The sequence below is a fragment of the Chiloscyllium plagiosum genome, chromosome 1, assembly GCF_004010195.1.
Source record: "Chiloscyllium plagiosum isolate BGI_BamShark_2017 chromosome 1, ASM401019v2, whole genome shotgun sequence".
In the NCBI taxonomy this organism is placed as follows: domain Eukaryota; kingdom Metazoa; phylum Chordata; class Chondrichthyes; order Orectolobiformes; family Hemiscylliidae; genus Chiloscyllium; species Chiloscyllium plagiosum.
In genome coordinates this window covers 52,737,643-52,751,216 of record NC_057710.1, presented here as the reverse complement: position 1 = coordinate 52,751,216, position 13,574 = coordinate 52,737,643, and the positions used below count along the sequence as shown (strand labels likewise).

Sequence of the window (13,574 nt, the reverse complement as noted above, 5' to 3'; positions counted from 1 at the left end):
ACTGCATTTTGTGTACTCCGATTCCTGCCTGAAATCAAGTCCATGATGGGTTATAACTTTTTGTAAATCACTAAATGGAAGACTAAAGTTATTGTTTTTGGTACTAACTATAACACATGTCTTTTTAATACTAAATCCACTCCTCTCACTCCCCATTCTCTAGAACTGGATCAAACAAGCAAAAATGTTGTTTAACCTTGCACAGGGATCTTAAGTCAACATCCTGTAGTCAAAACATTATTTATTTCACATCTGAAACATTGGCTATCTCGCCCTACCTTAGCCTGTTGTGGCTGAAATGTTAATGCACATCTTTGCCATTTCTGTTTCACTACTCTTAAGATTTTATTGGAATTAAGCAAGACTTTAAAATATAGACTAGAAGATTACAACCTGTTTTCCATTCAGATTGATTTTCATTTTTTGCAGTTGGGAAGTTAAACCTTAAAAAGCTTTTTCCTTATGTCCATTTTTCAAAGACGTGTCACAAACACAAATGTCAGAGGCAACAGTTTGACAACTGTATTGGGCTTATGCTTGTGGCCAGATTTTCATTGTCCCAATCATGACCAAACTGAGGCATGCTCGCAAAAGAAATACTTGGTGAGCAACTCACCCAGACCTCTCATTCTTAGCTATTTTCCTGAGGGTGCAAATGCGAGAAGGCCCTGGAATCTGCCTATTCCTGTTAAGGAGGCACAGGTCAGCATTCTGTTGTTGACAGTTCAAGATCCAGTATGTTTCTTCACTTCCATAGAGATGGCTGGACTTTAGCAGCTATTAAGTTTTATACAAGCAGCATGGAAATGTGAACCATGGATTTGAAATGGGCACAATTTAAAAGGCAGAAGAAATAATTTGCCTTCTATATTGTTCATATTGAAGTGTTAAAACATGAGTTAAATCTGTGCTCATTAAAGTGACTCATGACCAAATTGTGATTGGAAGATGCAGCTACCCATTAAACAATTTACTTATCAGGTTATTGCTTGAGCCAATTGATAAGGTGACAAGTGAAAGAGTAACATTGTAAATGTTGAAAAGTCATTAGATGAGGTTAAAAATGTCAAATGGAAAAAAAGGTATAAAAATTTTAAATTTAATACTGAAAGGTTAGCCTAGTATGATAATTATTTGTCAATGCTTTTTCTTTTCCGACTGTTTTCTGTATTCAGTTAAGACATCTGTTGAGATAACAGTTCTGAAGTCTGTTGCTTTCTTGGAGAGTTTTGTGGGCTCTTGGCTACATGAGCTTTGTTTGCACAGCTAGTTTGAAGAGTCTCTTTTTTTCATTTAATCTATTTTTCTAATCACCCAGCTCAGAGTTGTTGTTATACGCCTCTGGAACAGTTGGGATTGAATCCGGGTCCAGTGGTAGAAGCACTGCACCACAAAAGGGCCTCTTAAGGAGTCTCTTATTTTACTTGGAGAGTTTCATGGGCTCTAGGATACAAAATTACTGCCTAATGATATTACATATGCTTGATTTTGTTTACACAGCTGCTTTATAAAGTTTACTTGGACTTGCAGGGGCGGTGGAGTGAGGAGGGAAGCAGGTTTTGAGGGCAATGTTGGTTTATCAGTTATTCAGCAACACTCACGCAGAGGGTGGTATGTGTATGGAATAAGCTGCCAGAGGAACTGGTACAATTGCAAAATTTAAGAAGCATCCGGATGGGTATATGAATAGGAAGGGTTTGGAGGGATATGGGCCGGGTGCTGGCAGGTGGGACTAGATTGGGTTGGGATATCTGGTCGGCATGGATGGGTTGAACCGAAGGGTCTGTTTCTATGCTGTACATCTCTATGACCCTATGACTCCATGACCGAACTCTTGTAACATGGTTCTGGGTTTTGTTCATAAAGTGGATAATGGGTGTGGAGGTTGTGGGGATTGGCTGGGGGTGATGTTAAAATGATCAGACATTTGAACTGTATGTGCATGTGTGTATGTGTATTACATCAGAAGCACTGGACTGAGATTTGTTTGGGAATGGAGACCTGGGCTACCTTGATCCTGACTCCAGAAAATCCCATGCTCCAGTCGAGTCAAAATGGAGATGGGAATGAGATGCAGGATTAATCCTATCTCCTGATTCCCACTTCAAGCATGAAAATTCAGCTCAAATGTGTTTAGTGTTTTCTGTTTTCCTAATGAGAAAGTGGATCAAATCATATTGTTTAGTGGTTTAGCTCTGCTTTTAATTGGCCACTAGTGGTTTTGAAACTGTTGTAAACAGTACATAATTGTGACATTAATTCGTACTAGATGTTAACCAACTTAAGGAACCAATCTGAGAATGGCATTTTTACCTTACAGTCACAAGGGGGTCAGTCATTGACAATTTGGAGAGCCCTGGGTACCAGTGCAGGTGTGAGCAGTCAAGCAGTTTTTCTGATACTACATCCGTGAACAAACAATCCCTATTATCTTGTACTATGGAATGAGGGACCTGAAATTGCGTACAAATTCAGATTGTGTTTGGAGTGATGGTGAATCAACAGTATTTATGGGTACAACAGAAAGCTGCAGCCACTTCCTGCCCATTGAAGTTCTTGCTAGTCTTTGTAAACAGCTTCCTTTGTGCATAAATAAGAACACTTTCACATGTTTTTGTTACAGCAGTTTGATTAATTTTGTTTTATTTGGGTATGAAAGCTGCATTTTTGAAATAAAAACAGTATGAGCATCTTGTTGTATAAAACAAAACCTTTAATTGTGCCACATTAAATTGAGGTGTGAGAAATGCTGATCTATTCTGCAGTTTAAATAAAGCAGCTGCCTTGTCTACTAATTAACTTGATAGTTGTGTCCAAATGAGTCTTGTAGCAGGACAAAAGGTTAACATTAAGGCTTCAGATGTCATTTGTAATCATTTTTTTGCTGTGTGTTTTGGAGAACCATAGCAGAGCTGGTATAATTCAGTAAACTCAACTACAGCAGATAGACTGTACAACCAAACAACTGCATCACTGTGACCCCTGTGAACATGCAGGCATTTTTATTGGCCCGATTACAGCTTTTCTGACATGTACTGCATGCTAAGTGTGAGAGTTAAGGGGTGGGTGGGGGAGGAGTAGGAAAGCCAGAGTGCGGCAGCAGCTTGTCGTATTCAGAAATAATGAGACCGCTGGAAGATGACTGGCTGCATTTGTAATAAATCTTCTTTTCTCAGTTTCTCTGCGATTTTGCTAGATTAAGAGCTCCACTGATTTGCAGGAACAGCCACTGTTTTTTGTTCTGTGTTTACTTTCTGAAGACAAGGACAAGGTGAGTGGCTTAAGCCTGATCACCTGGTTTCTGCCCCACTGTCTTTCTCCACCCAGACCCCCATCTCCCTCATTGCACTTAGTTCAGGCCATGCCACCATTGCAGGGGTGTTTCCAAATTAACTTGTGATATCTGCAACCATATCTGTGGGTTTGAGAGGCCTTGAAATGATCCCTTCAGGAAGAAACCGTGCTATAAATAGTCACGGCTGTGAAAAATCAGACAGTGAAGTGCATTTCACTCTGCAGTTTGGCTAACTTTACAGACAATTACCTATCTTTATGACAGTCAGACTTTGATATTTGTCAGCTAAAAGATTTAATCCAGCATTCTGCAGGCTGTCAACAATCCTGTAAGTAGCTGTTACAACTTCAGCAACCAAATGTTGATTATTTTAATACCGTTTTGAAAATAACATGTTTTTAAAATCAATTCTTGCAACTTTCAATATAATAAACATTTTTTTTCAAGAAAATAACTTGAAATCTAAAGTTTGAGATCAGAACAAATATCAAATATTTTGAATAGTGAAGAGGCTGATGGAGATCTATAGTGCAACAGAAATCCTATACATACCCAAAGGCTCCAACAGTATCTGGAAAGAGCAAGATAGGTTTCCAGTGGTAATCAGTCATGAGCAAAATATTTGAAAATCATTGTGTGTGTGGTATTTTTGATTAAGAAGTGATTTTCACATACAACATTTTTTTTATCATTTTTTTTAGAAGGGTGTTAAAGAGGGCTAGCTCCCAGGAGATAGGTGTCTTGCTGCAGATCAGGACACAGTCACTAATGTTATTAATTTTTAAAAAACAAAATCGCTGATGGATGGCCCTGAACATCTGACTGCATTCAATATGGCTCCACATGGAGAGCATGTTGTAATTAACCTAGAAGAACAATCAACAGTGTATGTTGTTTTAAGTTTTAAATTTATTAATATATGCAAATGAATAGAGCCATGGTTCAGATGTTTGAGAATCACAGCAGGAAGCAATTATAGGCACGCTAACCAGCAGCTTATCTCAATTCACGTGGGCTCTTAATAAGGATTTTGCTTGAGAAATAAACTGCTCAGATGGAAGTGTGGCTGATTCTCAAAGTATACAAGTAAAAATAAAACTCGAGTTTGATTGGAATCAAATATAATCCATTTATTTGATACTGGAATTTGGTTATAACTGCGTATGATTCATAGGCACCAAGTAACTCTGTTTTCATCTTTCTCTGGTTTCCAACGCACAGCTTGTTCTGTGTAAAATATAAGCCACAGATCCCTTGATGATCTTGTGGGTAAAATGATTTCCTGATGTGGTACAAAGATGTTCAGAGCAATGCATGTCCTTACATTTGTTCCCTGTCTCGGCTGTATCAGCTGATCTATACTTAGCTCTATCACCCCTGGGCTCAGAGAAACACAACAAGCATGAGAACCTGGTCGCAGTCTAGTGATCTTTGCAGAAAAGGATGGATACTTGGTATGAATTGGATAGGGTCCAAGTTAGACATGATCTGGAGTTGAAAAGTTTTATAGTTTACCATAATGAGAGGAACAGCAGACCTCAAGAAAGTGGTTGAGTGCAGATAGCATCAGTGGAATTGTTCACCTGTAGGAGCCAGTAACTTAAGGAAAGAAGATAAATTAAGAGATAAAGTATCATTAATTTAATTCTGACTGTTGGTGGTGTTAAACAGGCAGTTGGCATTGTGGCAGGTATCAATGGGGTTCCATGTTTTGTGGTATGTGTGTCTCAAGGGAATAATGCTACTGGCTTGGAATTCTGTTTAATAGTTGAAAATCATATTTTGCCAAACTGAATTCCACTTGTTGGATAGTTCTAGAAGTGAAATGCTCAGAATTACAGAGTTTGGCAAATGTTATGGCATGAGTGCCTGAAGCTTTCACTTAATTGCTCTTTTTTCTTTCCTGTACGATTCACATGATGTTGTCATAAGTGCTACAAAGATCATGACATGTTAAGCACAAATTGCAATTAATGCAATTCTACTTTTAAGACAATTTGTGCTGGCTCTGGAAACATTGGTTTGGGAGCAGGGTGCACCGACAAAACTGGTCGCACCCTCCAAAGGGTGAATATCTGCCAATGAAGCTCATTGGTTGGCTTTCAGGGAGGCTCCAAATTAAATATGCATGGCCTGAATCAATTTGCAAAATATTTAAAAAGGAACTGACTTCCTCAATTTAACTAGAAAATAGTTTTGTAAATTATTTTAAAAGTGGCTTTTAGTAATTTTGGGTTGAATTTTACATCCCCTGCCAGGTATGTTTTCGCTGGAGATGGGGGAAACATGTAAAGTCTGTTTGGAGCTCGACTCCCAGTGTGTTAGCTTTAATTTGGGGTTGAGCAAGGCACACGGTCTCAGTTCATGGGCCTGTCCCACACCTTTACTGCCTTTTTTATGGGCCTCAATTCTTCTTTATGTCCATTAAAGGAAGACAGCAGCAGGCAGGCCGCACTGCAAAGGCTATTTTTGAAAGGGCTTCTTTGAAAAGGAAGAAAGAAAGCAGGGCAAATAAATCCAAGAAGGTAGATGTTCTGCATATATCAGGGGTCTTTCCATCCTGCCCCTGAAAAATGTTAATCCCTTTTATTCCTCACCCATCCCACAAATCCCTATTCCCCATTCCCTTCTTCTCCTCCCATGTTCTCTCATCTCTCCATACCTGAAAACTGCAGACTTGCTTTGCTACAGTGACCATATCCTCTTCTTCCTTCACCTCATTGTGGTCCCAACAGCAGTACCCCACTACTGAACCCTGGTACTGCTGGGAATGCTAGAGCTGCCAGCCAATAGGATTGGCTATCCGCTGTCGAGGGTGGGACATCCTGTTAATTGAGAGGCTGAAGTCACATCGGAACCTGTTTGTTCTGTACACCGTTCTCTGGGACAGGCCTTTCAAAGGCTGGTGTGTGTGGTAATGACTATCCTTCAGTTGGTGGTGAGGGGAGTGATATTTCCTTACCCCTCCACCGACTCCATAAATCCCATTAGATCCTGTGATCCTAATGTTAAAGTCATTGAGGAGAAAGTGAGTTCTGCAGATGCTGGAGATCAGAGCTGGAAATGTGTTGCTGGAAAAGTGCAGCAGGTCAGGCAGCATCCAGGGAACAGGAGAATCGACGTTTCGGGCATAAGCCCTTCTTCAGGATTCCTGAAGAAGGGCTTATGCCCGAAACGTCGATTCTCCTGTTCCCTGGATGCTGCCTGACCTGCTGCGCTTTTCCAGCAACACATTTCCAGCTCTAATGTTAAAGTCAGGTTATTTACAGGCAGTGAATTGATGCTACCACTCTTAAATATATAAAAGAATAATTATAAAGTACTTTTGTTTTAAAAATTTACATGTGAAAACACTGTGCTAGTTCAGAGAATGAAGAGGAGAAGGAAACAGCTTTCAAAATGGGCCCAAGTTTGGGCATATTTTGTGTCAAATTGCTGATGATGCCTTGATTTTGTTCCTAAATTGAGGCATACTTCAGTCTGAAGACAGAGAGTGGGGATAAAGGGATCCGCAGGGGTAAGTGTTATACATTCATGATCTGAACAAAAGACTGAGGATGTTGTTGCAAAGTCAATAGATAATACAAAGATAGATAGAGGGGCAGGTAGTGTTGAGAAATTGGGGAGACTGCAGGAGAATTTGGGAGGTTAGGAGAGTGGGAAAACAAATGGATGGGATACCGTGTGGAAAAGTATGAGGCTTTGCACTTTGGTAAGTACAGAATTGTATACTATTTTCTAAATGCGGAAAGACTGGGAAATTTGAAGCACAAAGGAAGTCGAGAGTCCTCGTTCGGGATTCTCTTAAAGTTAACATGCAGGTTCAGGGCTAGAATGCAAGAGCTGAGGCTGTATAAGGTTCTGGTCAGATCACCTTCGGAATATTATTAGCAGTTTTGAACTTGCATCTAAGGAACGATGTGCTGGCGTTGGAGGGGGGTCAGAGAAGGTTTACAAGAATGATCCTAGGGATAAAGGGTTTATCATATGAAGAGCAGTTGAGGACTCTGGGCTTTTACTTGGAGTTCAGAAGGATGAGGGGGGATCTGATTGAAATTTATAGAATATTGAGAGGCCTGTATAGAGTGGACATGGAGAAAATGTTTTCTCGACTAGAGACTAGGAGTCAAGGGCACAGCCTCAGAGTGAAGGGACAATCCTTTAGAACTGAGATAAGGAGGAATTTCTTCAAAGGGTGGTGAATCTGTGGGGCTCATTGCTGCAGAGGGCTGTTGAGGCCAATTCATTTATGAAAGAGATAGACAGGTTCTTGATTGATAAGGGATCATGGGTAATGGGGAGAAGTCAGGAGAATGGAGTTGAGAAACATATCAGCCATGATTGAGTGACAGAGTAGACCCGAAGGGCCGAATGGCATAATTCTGTTCCTATATCTTGTGGTCTTATGGCCTCCTATTGTGGCACCCTGCAGCTAATGGGGAACTTCCCCCTCCTCCAAAGATCTCACCGGCTGCCCTCAGGACCAATGTCTCAAGCTCCAACTGCCCACCCCTCCCCCATTTGTTGGGTCCATTTGACGGGGCCCATTTGACAAGCTGTAATGAGCCTAGAAACTCACTGTGATCCCAGGCTTGCTTCTTAATGGCTTGTCTAGTCCGCTGTGATAGCAGCAGTGGCCAGTGTTCCCCAAGGACACTGCTGAAAAGAATGAGCTGCTGGCCATTTAATTGATGTGAGCTGTTGTGAATAGGACCTTATCCATAAAATGATAAATTCCAGCGCTTCAGCTAGTTACTTGCCTGAGGTTCAGAAATTCCATTCTTGGTTTCCACTTCCAGAAGTGGGGTTACCCCTGACTTTCCAACAGTAGAGGAGGCCATTTTGCCCAAGAGGTGTCCACCAGTGTTTTCTTTTTATTCAGAGGAAGTCTCATATTTTCATGTAGTTATTGCGGTAGTCTATCCCTCATTTTTTATACGTTGTCTTCTTGCACCAATCTTTTAGATTCTGTGCATAGTGACAATAACATATTTTTTCATTTTTATTTAAACTGCACCTAAACAAATTTAAATAACTTGAATACTATAAAATGATGTATTTTGATTGGATACTTCATCTTACGGTGTGGGGAATCCAAAGTTAGTCTTATTGTATATGTCAAAGACATGATTGAGATTAATTACACATGTAAATAGTTCAAGGCTACACAAACTGGACAGTAGATTCATCCCACCTACTGAGACTCCAATGAGCCCACACAGGGGGAGAGGCCATTCAGATGCTCAGTCTGTGAGAAGGGATTCTGTGATTCATCTGGCCCCCCGAGTCCCCAGTGACCCCACACAGGGAATATAAACTGATGCAGTATAAGTTCTCTGCAAAGGTACTATTACACTCTGTGTTGCTCCATTTTGCAAAGGTAGTATGTTAATAGTTACACATACCAGCAGTTAAACTGGGTGCACTCCAGCAATGTCAACTTTTATATTTTAAATGCTAATCTTGCACCAAGAATATTTGATGTCATTACTACAGCATGTAATATTTTGGATAATCTTGTGACTTTTTTGACAACAGGAAGTGCAACATTATTTTGGACATGTTTTTGGCGCCATCAAATACCATTTTTCCTTGGTATATTTTTTTCTTTGGAGTCAGCCAAATGTAGCCATGAAGACTGATCAAATGTCTGCCATTCTCATCCTCCCAGCGGGCTGTTAGTAAAACCAATTTGTGATCATGCATTAGGAAATGTGAAAGAGTAACTAAGAATGATCTAGCCTTTTCATTTGTCCTGACCTCTAAGTACTAGCAGCTTCTCTATAATGCGATGACTGGGCTTGTAAACTTACTCTTTGAGGAACTGGCAGCATTAGCTCGCGCTGTGTACACACTGGGTTGTTGTGTCAACCTGCTGTGCTACATCTCATCATACTGTCATTTTTTTAAAACAAATAAAGGTATGTTTGGACGTAATAACCAGCATCAAAAGATGAATTCAAGGTTTGAATCAGCTCTGAATGTTGATGATATTTAGGAGTTGTTCAAGCTCTAGTTTTATCGTCTCTGTTGATGTCTGAGCCTCTTAATATAGATTGTGTTTTCTCTTGGCCTGATGTTATTGTTCTCTGTAATTCATCATAGGAAAAGGTCACTTTTACTAAAGGGTTTGCTTTTTCTTTTGACAGGGTCCATCAAGGTCTCATAGCCAACCTGAAGTGCGATTCCCTGAGATTCCCTCAAGATTACATCATGACTTCAGTTCTGACGGTGTGAAACCAAAGTACCAGGAGAGAGTTAATCAGCTCCAACTTGAGTGGTCTGCAACGTCTGGGGTCTCCCCTACTTTCCAGAATAATGCAACAGATGTTGATGCCAGAAGGGAAATAGCAAGCACTGCTAATACAAATTCCATTTCAGATCAATTCTGTGACTTTCCAAGTTCACAATTGAAAAGGCCTATTCCTGGCTGTACCTGGAATCAGTTTATAAATGGAAATGCTGGACTAACCATTGTCAATGCTAACCGCCTGGTGACGACTAAATTGTCCCAGTCCATTGGTCACCCAGAATCGACAGCTAACCTAGCAAAATCAACAGATAAATGCAAAGAGTATTCAGACCCCACAGACCAGCAGCTGTGTGGCAGTGGAACAGGAAAATCTTGCAAAAGAGACACCAAGTGCCCTCGAAACCAGATAGGGAATAATTCTGCTGGGTGGGACAAAAATGGTCAAAAGGGAACACAGTTAGAATTGCATGGAACTGCAAAAGGCAGGAAGGAGATTTTAGCAGGTCTCAGTGCAAACACCGAACTACCATCGAGAGCATCTCCCAGCAGGCCCAACACAATGAGTAGTCAGGACAAGGATTCAAGTTCTGTTATGATTAGAATCCCAATAAAACCACAGACTGCAGTGTCTCCTGGCACCAGAACAAGAAAAGGACGGCTATCAAAAGCAATCATGGACAAAAACGCACAATCAGAACCAGCGTGTGCTGAATCAAATGTTAAAAATACTGTAAGTAACAACTTTCCCAATGCTGGAGATACTGGAAGCAATAGCCAGAGTCATGTCAGCAGCAAAGTAATCAAGCAGCAAAGTAGAAGTATGCAGAAGGAACTCGGTCAAATCAGTCTAGCGGTGGGCAGAGCTAGTGAACTAGCTGACCTCTCAAACAGTGGGAATCGGGTTAGGAAACCGACAGCAATATTGGCATCACCTGTTTTTGTAGATCCTACCAAGAGCAGAAGGGGCTCCACAGAAATGAAGCATTCGAAACATTCGACAAAAAACAGCACCATTTCTGCCAAATGTAAAACCTTAAGTCTTCTGAAGGAAAACAGTGTTGCACAGCAAGAAAATACAGTCGTAGAGCCTCCTTCTGCCTATCCCATAACTCCTGCTAGTCCACTGTATTCGAACACGGATAGTTTGACAGTCATTACTCCTATGAAGAAGAAACGGGGAAGACCAAAGAAGCAGCCTTTGCTTACAGTTGAGACGATACATGAAGGGGCTGCCAGCAGCCCAGTTAGCCCCATCGGTTGTGACTCACCTAACAGCAGTAAGAAAAAGAAAAGAAAAAGTCCTGCTAAACTGATACCAATGGATTCTGTCACCTTAGAGCCTAAAGAAACATCATTTCCCAAAAAAGATGGGAAAATAAATGTTCTGGATAAGAAAACAATCAAAACTATCAATAAAATGAAAACCATGAAACGGAAGAATATTTTAAATCAAATTCTGTCCTGTTCTAATAACACAGTGCTGAAAAAGAAAGTGCAGTCCTCTAGTACTGTTTCAACAATCTCATCTGTGCTTGAGAGCAAGTTAGGGAAACAGATCAATGTTAGCAAGCGAGGGACTATTTATATTGGCAAAAAACGAGGAAGAAAACCAAAAGCCATGGTACAGCTGCAGCAAAACGGAAACAAAGGTGCTGAGAAGTATTCGAAGCCAATTTCTGCCCATTCCGAAAATCCAACTGTGCCTTTCGGCTCACAGCTGACTGGAGCAGTGTCACCAACCACTGCCCAAACGTCACCTTGCCAGGTCATGGGGCCTACAGGAAACCTTAGCCCTGTCAGCAGTGAGACCAACTTATCTGAGTCAAAGGCAATGCCAAACCTTCAGCCAATCAGTGCACTTCCTATTAAAACCCCAAAAAGCTTGCATGCAAGCACTTGGAAATTGTCTCCACCACGGCTCCTGGCAAACTCTCCTTCTCATTTATCTGAGGCAGCTTCTTTGAAGGAGATCACACTGTCACCTATCAGTGAGTCTCACAGCGAGGAAACAATACCTAGCGATAGTGGAATTGGGACAGACAATAACAGCACTTCTGACCAAGCGGAGAAGAGTACAGAATCACGCCGCAAATACTCTTTTGACTTTTGCACACTGGATCCCTCAGAAGGCGCAGTTGTGGGTCCTGGTGCAAAAGGAAAACACAGTCACAGACAGAAACACCTGCTCTTAGATGATTACCGTCTTCATGAAAGTATGAAGAAACAGAAGCATAGACGGAAGAGGAAAAGCCTGCAGATGCAGAATAGGGATGACTTGCAGTTCATAGCAGATCTGGAGGAACTAATTGCAAAGTTCCAGGTATTCCGCATATCTCACAGAAGCTACTCTTTTTATGCTGACAACCCCTATCCTAGTATTTTTCGGGTCAATTTTGATCATTACTACCCTGTGCCATACATTCATTATGATCCGTTACATTATCTTCGCCGGACAGCTGATCTTAAGTCCAAGAAAAGGCGTGGTAGACCTCCTAAAGCCCAAGAGACTATGACAAAGGTGCCTTTCTTACAGGGTTTTGGGTACCCATTACCCAGCGGGAGTTACTATGCACCCTATGGCATGCCTTATACATCAATGCCTATTGCTGCAGGTATGATGAACCTTGGGTATTATGGGCAATATTCAGCTCCTTTTTACTTGTCTCATGCACTTGGGTCATCAACCCCCTTCATGAGGCCAGCGATGCCTCCACCCCAGTACCATGCCAGCTCCCACTTAAAAATGCCAACCACTGCCAAACACAAGGTAAAACACGCCATGCATTTGCAGCCTTCGATAGGGATGGATTTAAATACCGTACAGCCTTCGTTAACGTCACAAAGAGGTGGTGGCCCTGGGATGCCCAGCAGCCGAATTCATAAGCGCAAACACAAGCACAAACACAAGCATCGAGATGACCGGCTCATTGGGTCCCGAGAAGACCTAGGTGAGCTCTTTGGGTGCAAATCTGATTTTGCTAAAACTTTAGTGCATCAGAAACTAGATGGCTGTGACAAAGATATTACATTGGGTGCTGACAAAGGAAAACCCAAGGAGAAGCTGAGGCAGCAGTATATTGAGCCAACAGGGCAAAAGTCATCAAAGAATATCTTTGACATGGAAACCTCATCGAAATTGGCCTTTTCTGACTTGCCACAATGGACAAGGACTACAGAGAAAAATGATCCTGTCAGTGAGTCAATTGATGCCTGTGTAAGAAGGTTCACAAGTACTGAGACCCGTACAAGACGGGAGACCTCCATCGACCTGTATGGGGATTTGCAGTCTGCAAGTAGTATGACTGAGAAGCGGGAAAATGAATTAAGTGGGAGTAGAAAAAGGCACTTTGAGGGTTTTGGATCATATCGGGAGAAGAATGGACCAGTGCTAAGGACTAACAGGAAGGACTGGGGGCAAAATCCATATAATACCCCTGCAGCACCAGGTAGTTATATATTTTAATATCTTTAAAATATATCAGTGATCAATTAGTTTTTTAAGATAATTTTGATCAGACATTAAGGTATGTGATATGATCTGCCAGGTAGCAAACTGAGTTTCAGAATTATGTTACTTTATCTTCATTTCCGTATGTTAATCAGGACTCTAGTGTTCAAGTCGAATTATTCTTTAAAGTGGAATTCTGAAATTGTAATAAAATTGCTCCCTTATCATTGTAGTTAATTTTGACAGCCAATGCGGTACACAAAAATGTGAGTCACAATTATTAGGAATTGCATTTCATTAAAGAGATTGAAAATATTGAGCTTATAAAGACATGGTTGAACCAAAGCAATACATTAAGATGGACCTGTACCTATCAGTAAGTTATCTACATGTAGTACCTTGCGAAGTGATAGATACATTTTATTGTATCACTATTCCTAACTTGGCAAAAGAATACAGTCTTCACTACCCTTGTCCTTCAAACATCTCAAAGGGTTTTCAGTTTATCTCTATCTCAAACTAGTTATGGCAGCTTGGGGCGTCATGATTGAGAGGCTGGTATTTGTGATGAATTCTTT

General features: G+C 41.1%; 1 protein-coding gene across 2 annotated transcripts in view; it reads left to right on the top strand.

The window, feature by feature from the left end:
* setbp1 (SET binding protein 1) overlaps positions 1-13,574 on the top strand; it is a 301,702-nt gene that overhangs the window by 201,737 nt on the left and 86,391 nt on the right. For both annotated transcript variants that reach the window (XM_043686469.1, XM_043686419.1), the window contains exon 2: positions 9,445-12,994. In XM_043686469.1, the coding sequence (XP_043542404.1) occupies positions 9,445-12,994 (3,550 nt within the window). The remainder of the gene's footprint in view (positions 1-9,444; positions 12,995-13,574) is intronic.